Here is a 6,000-nt window from a genome sequence, read left to right as displayed (position 1 = left end):
GCCCAAAGATGCGAAAGTGGCAAGAAATTGGACGTTTGTTCCGCACACTTTACCGACGAAAGCTATGCTACGACAGAGATGGCAAGAATGTGTGGATATCCTGCGACACTCAAAGCAGATGCATTTCCAACGATAAAGTCAAAGAAATCTGCCGCCAGACCCCCATTGAATCTGCCGGAGTGTGTGAGCAATTCAGGGACAAAGGACCTCGCTAGCACGGCAAGCAATGGCGGCAGTTTGTTCCCGCAGACGAGCAAGCTAAACCCCCTGGATGTCTTGGCTCACACCGTCCCTTATGCCACCGAAGATGATCAAGAGAAGAATATCGACCCTAGCTTCCCTGGCCTGCTGACATCAACTCCAAAACTGGACAGATCAGCTTTCAGGAAAAGAGCGCGGATGAGGGTATGTCTACAGAATATATTAATTGATGAAAATTGGGCTGTCTGCACTCTCAAAGTGCATGTTGTTGCCAAATGTATTTCATATGCTGTAAACCTAGTTCATAGTTGTTAGTTTCCTTTAATGCCAAACAAACACATACCAATCGTTGGTTAGAAGGCGGTCGCCGAATTCGTCCTCGCTTTCTCCCGTGTCGCTGGCTGTCGTGTCGTTTTCGTCGGTTTCGCTTGCATACGGTTCAAACCGATATGGCTCAATAGCTTCAGTTTCTTCTTCAATTTGGTTTTCGCTACCTGCCTCCACACTACAACCATCCGTTTCAATACATGCATAATCTGTTGAATCGCTTAAGCCGCTGAAATCCGAGTCTGAATCCGAGCTAATGTCGCTATAGCTTGCTGTTCTTTCTGCCATGAATGTTTTTGTTGGCTTCACTATGTGACGTCACAGGAAAATGGACGGGTGTTATAACGATGGTTAAAATTTAGGCACTTTGAAGCTTTTTTTAGGGATATTGCGTGATGGGTAAAATTTTGAAAAAAACATCGAAAAATATAATAAGCCACTGGGAACTGATTTTTAATTGTTTTAACCATTCTGAAATTGTGATAATGTTCCCCTTTAAGAGGAGTGGTCAAAAATCGAACTTGCTAGAAGTCACTGGGGTGTATGAAGCTTTAAATATTAGCCCCCAAAAAAAAGGTATGGCTCATGCTATTCCAACGTGAGTGAAGTTTTGTGGAAAGAAATCACATCCAACCTTCATTTTCAGCGTCAATGTCACAATTTCGGAATCCAGCCTATGAAAACATCAGACAAGGCAGGAGATGCGGTCGTCGGGCGCCGTACCAATCAGCAGTTAGGGTGTGGTTGCGGCGCTGCGGGATCTTTTCATGATGAGACGCACTTCGACGTCGGGGAGGCTGTCTTGTTTGGTCTGAGCACAGCCCAAGTCTGCCGCTGCCATGTGCAGGTCGAAGCGCAGGGACACGGACTTCCTTCGGAGGTTGGGATTCCCCCTGAAGAAAGAGCTCTCCCACTGCTTGATGACCCTGTCAATGTTTTCCGTCCTGCGTGCACACAGATGTCAATCAATGTTGATTACGACATATGACCCAATACTTCTTTCAACACACATGCAGTATACAGGAGAACAGGGCTTGTTGGTGCACTCCTTACATCTCGCCACTAGAGGGTGCACTCTCTTAAATTGTGGTATATACTGTACCTGTATATTAGAATCAGAGCTCACCTACACAGTATTCACCAGAGCAGGGGTAGGCGACCCAAAACGTTGAAAGAGCCATATTAGACCACAAATACAAGAAAAATAAAAAGTCTTATATACAGTCGTGGTCAAAAGTTTACATACACTTGTAAAGAACATAATGTCTTGAGTTTACAATCATTTCTACAACTCTTATTTGATAGCGTGATTGGAGCACATACTTGTTGGTCAAGAAAAATATTCGTGAAGTTTGGTTCTTTTATGAATTTATTATGGGTCTACTGAAAATGTGAGCAAATGTGCTGGGTCAAAAGTATACATACAGCAATGTTAATATTTGCTTACATGTCCCTTGGCAAGTTTCACTGCAATAAGGCACTTTTGGTAGCCATCCACAAGTTGAATTTTTGACCACTCCGCTTAACAAAATTGGTGTAGTTCAGCTAAATTTGTTGGTTTTCTGCACATGGACTTGTTTCTTCAGCATTGTCCACACGTTTAAGTCAGGACTTTGGGAAGGCCATTCTAAAACCTTCATTCTAGCCTAACTTCCTTTACCACTTTTGACATGAAACAAAAATGTTGCTGTTTGGCCACAATACCCAGCAATATGTTTGGAGGAGAAAAGGTGAGGACTCTAATCCCAGGAACACCAAACCTACCATCAAGCATGGTGGTGGTAGTATTATGCTCCTGGCCTGTTTTGCTGCCAATGGAACTGGTGCTTTACAGAGCGTAAATGAGACAATGAAAAAGGAGGATTACCTCCAAATTATTCAGGACAACCTAAAATCATCAGCCCCGGAGGTTGGGTCTTGGGCGCAGTTGGGTGTTCCAACAGGAAAATGACCCCCAAAAACACGTCAAAAGAGCTCAAATATACCTACAAACGAGGCATGATGATGCAATATGTACATACAGCTAGCCTAAATAGCATGTTAGCATCAGTTAGCTTGCAGTCATGCACTGACCAAATAGGCCCGATTAGCGCTTGTCATGTATGTGTAATCATGTTTTGTTTTAGTCATGTTTTGTTTAGTTATTGGACTCTTTAGTTTCTGGCTTTTCACTCCCTTGTCTTGTTTCCATGATTACCCATTAGTTTCACCTGTTCCACGTTTGGACTCATTGTGCACTCTCGTTTGTCACCATAGCAACCCATTAGTTTTCACCTGTCACGTCACGCACCTGTTTCACGTTTTGAGTCACGCACCTGTTTTCGTTAATCATGTCTGTAGTATTTAAGTTCATTGTTTTCAGTTTGTCTGTCTGGTGACATCCCACATTTATGCTCTGCACATTTCTGACACTTTTTTCATGTCCATCGTTCACGCTGCTCCTTTTATCTATGCCAAGTAAGTTTGTTTATTAATGCCACAGTTAGTGTTTTTTTGTTGTTCATAGTTTCTGCCTTTGTGCAAGTATTTGTTTTCATAGCCAAGTTGTTTCTCCGCCACTGTGCACGCTTTTCGTTTGTACTTTTTTTGATAAAATTAAATAAATATGTTCTCACATTCCCGTCTCGCCCGAGCCAACTTTCCGTTGCCTTCTAGAAAAGCTAAACCCCAGGACCAAGTCATGACAGCGCTCCAACAAGTCAATAACATCAACGAAGCTCACCTTTGTGCATTCACGCACAGCAACAACATTTTGGTGGACAAAATGAGACAAAGAAGGAGTGGCATAAAACACGTCTTTCTGTGGCAACGTCGGAGAAAGTTGTACATGTAAACAAACTACGGTGAGTTCAATGACCACCGAAAATAGGACAAAGCGGCGCTCGCCAGATACTCTCATCAGTGAAGCATGTTTAACATAAACAGTGGGATTTATTAAAATTAGGAAGGTTTGTGTCATGTTTGTCCTACAGAAACCATATTAAAATATGTATATATGTCAAATTGTAAACATCCAGCTCCACAGTATTGTTTGACTCAGGGGTTTTATCACGAAACAATCATAAGCCTTAAAAAGTGTGAAGGGAAAGCTACCGTTTAGATTGTTATTAGCAAGTTGTTAGCCTTGATGCTAGCAAAACAATATACTTTTATATTGATACATGTAACATATACAGTAGGTATAAGTTAAATAGGTCAAAATTCTACAGTATCATGTAGAGCTGTGTTATTGAAGTCGAAGATGAAGCATACCGTTGTTAGCATTAAGTGGCATGGCGGGTCCCATCGAGTCCCGCTAAGCGCCGTTGTTTCTCGCACCAAAGGCTCACCAATGTGGAGATCGGTGATTGATGAGGCGAGAGTCGAAGTGCCTCAAAAAGTAGATCTGTCAAAAAATGGTCACCGTGATTGTTGCGGTCAAGATAGTGCCAAGATTACGCCATGTTGTTGTCAGCATTGTTCACCCTTAACCCACGAAACGGAAGTCTTGATGGGTGAAAATCTTTACCCATTACCACAATTTAATATAAAAAAATAGACAAATACCACACTATAATATAAGACATCTGACATCACATGGACAAAGATAAGACCTTCTGGAGGAAAGTTCTGTGGTTAGATGGAACAAAAATTGAGCTGTTTGGTCACAATACCCAGCAATATGTTTGGAGGAGAAAAGGTGAGGCCTTTAATCCCAGGAACACCACTCCTACCGTCAAGCATGGTGGTGGTAGTATTATGCTCTGGGCCTATTTTGCTGCCAATGGAACTGGTGCTTTACAGAGAGTAAATGGTACAATGAAAAAGCAAATTCTTCAGGACAACCGAATCATCAGCCCGGAAGTTGGGTCTTGGGCAGAGTTTGGTGTTCCAACAGAACAATGACCCCAAACACACATCAAAAGTGGTAAATCCATCCATCCATTCATCTTCTTCCGCTTATCCGAGGTCAGGTCGCGGTGGCAGCAGCCTAAGCAGGGAAGCCCAGACTTTCCTCTCCCCAGCCACTTCGTCCAGATCCTCCCGGGGGATCCCGAGGCGTTCCCAGGCCAGCCGGGAGACATAGTCTTCCCAACGTGTCCTGGGTCTTCCCCGTGGCCTCCTACCGGTTGGACATGCCCTAAACACCTCCCTAGGGAGGCGTTCGGGTGGCATCCTGACCAGATGCCTGAACCACCTCATCTGGCTCCTCTCGATGTGGAGGAGCAGCGGCTTTACTTTGAGCTCCTCCCGGATGACAGAGCTTCTCACCCTATCTCTAAGGGAGACACCCGCCAACCGGCGGAGGAAACTCATTTCGGCCGCTTGTACCCGTGATCTTGTCCTTTCGGTCATAACCCAAAGCTCATGACCATAGGTGAGGATGGGAACGTAGATCGACCGGTAAATTGAGAGCTTTGCCTTCCGGCTCAGCTCCTTCTTCACCACAACGGATCGATACAGCGTCCGCATTACTGAAGACGCCGCACCGATCCGCCTGTCGATCTCACGATCCACTCTTCCCTCACTCTTAAACAAGACTCCTAGGTACTTGAACTCCTCCATTTGGGGCAGGGTCTCCTCCCCAACCCGGAGATGGCAGTCCACCCTTTTCCGGGCGAGAACCATGGACTCGGACTTGGAGGTGCTGATTCTCATCCCAGTCGCTTCACACTCGGCTGCGAACTGTTCCAGTGAGAGCTGAAGATCCTGGCCAGATGAAGCCATCAGGACCACATCATCTGCAAAAAGCAGAGACCTAATCCTGCAGCCACCAAACCGGATCCCCTCAACGCCTTGACTGCGCCTAGAAATTCTGTCCATAAAAGTTCTGAACAGAATCGGTGACAAAGGGCAGCCTTGGCGGAATCCAACCCTCACTGGAAACGTGTCCGACTTACTGCCGGCAATGCGGACCAAGCTCTGACACTGATCGTACAGGGAGCGAACCGCCACAATAAGACAGTCCGATACCCCATACTCTCTGAGCACTCCCCACAGGACTTCCCGAGGGACACGGTCGAATGCCTTCTCCAAGTCCACAAAGCACATGTAGACTGGTTGGGCAAACTCCCATGCACCCTCAAGAACCCTGCCGAGAGTATAGAGCTGGTAAAGGAATTGCTAAATCAGGCTAGAATTAAAGTTTTAGAATGGCCTTCCCAAAGTCCTGACTTAAACGTGTGGACAATGCTGAAGAAACAAGTCCATGTCAGAAAACCAACACATTTAGCTGAACTGCACCAATTTTGTCAAGAGGAGTGTTCAAAAATTCAAGCAGAAGCTTGTGGATGGCTACCAAAAGCGCCTTATTGCAGTGAAACTTGCCAAGGGACATGTAAGCAAATATTAACATTTCTGTATGTGTACTTTTGACCCAGCACATTTTCAGTAGACCCATAATAAATTCATAAAAGAACCAAACTTCATGAATGTTTTTTTGTGACCAACAAGTATGTGCTCCAATCACTCCATAACAGAAACAAATAAGAG

The 6,000-nt window shown here is 44.7% G+C and overlaps 1 protein-coding gene across 2 annotated transcripts in view; it reads right to left on the bottom strand.

The window, feature by feature from the left end:
- Nucleotides 1-480: 480 nt before the first annotated feature.
- krt222 (keratin 222) overlaps nucleotides 481-6,000 on the bottom strand; it is an 80,448-nt gene continuing 74,928 nt past the window's right edge. For both annotated transcript variants that reach the window (XM_061977212.2, XM_061977211.2), the window contains one exon: nucleotides 481-1,472. In XM_061977212.2, coding sequence (XP_061833196.2) covers nucleotides 1,262-1,472 — 211 coding nt within the window. In that variant the 3' untranslated portion in view covers nucleotides 481-1,261. The remainder of the gene's footprint in view (nucleotides 1,473-6,000) is intronic.

The sequence above is a fragment of the Nerophis lumbriciformis genome, linkage group LG16 (genome assembly GCF_033978685.3).
Source record: "Nerophis lumbriciformis linkage group LG16, RoL_Nlum_v2.1, whole genome shotgun sequence".
Lineage (NCBI taxonomy): Eukaryota > Metazoa > Chordata > Actinopteri > Syngnathiformes > Syngnathidae > Nerophis > Nerophis lumbriciformis.
The sequence above is the reverse complement of the archived record's forward strand: the minus strand, read 5'-3'. Positions and strand labels throughout refer to the sequence as shown.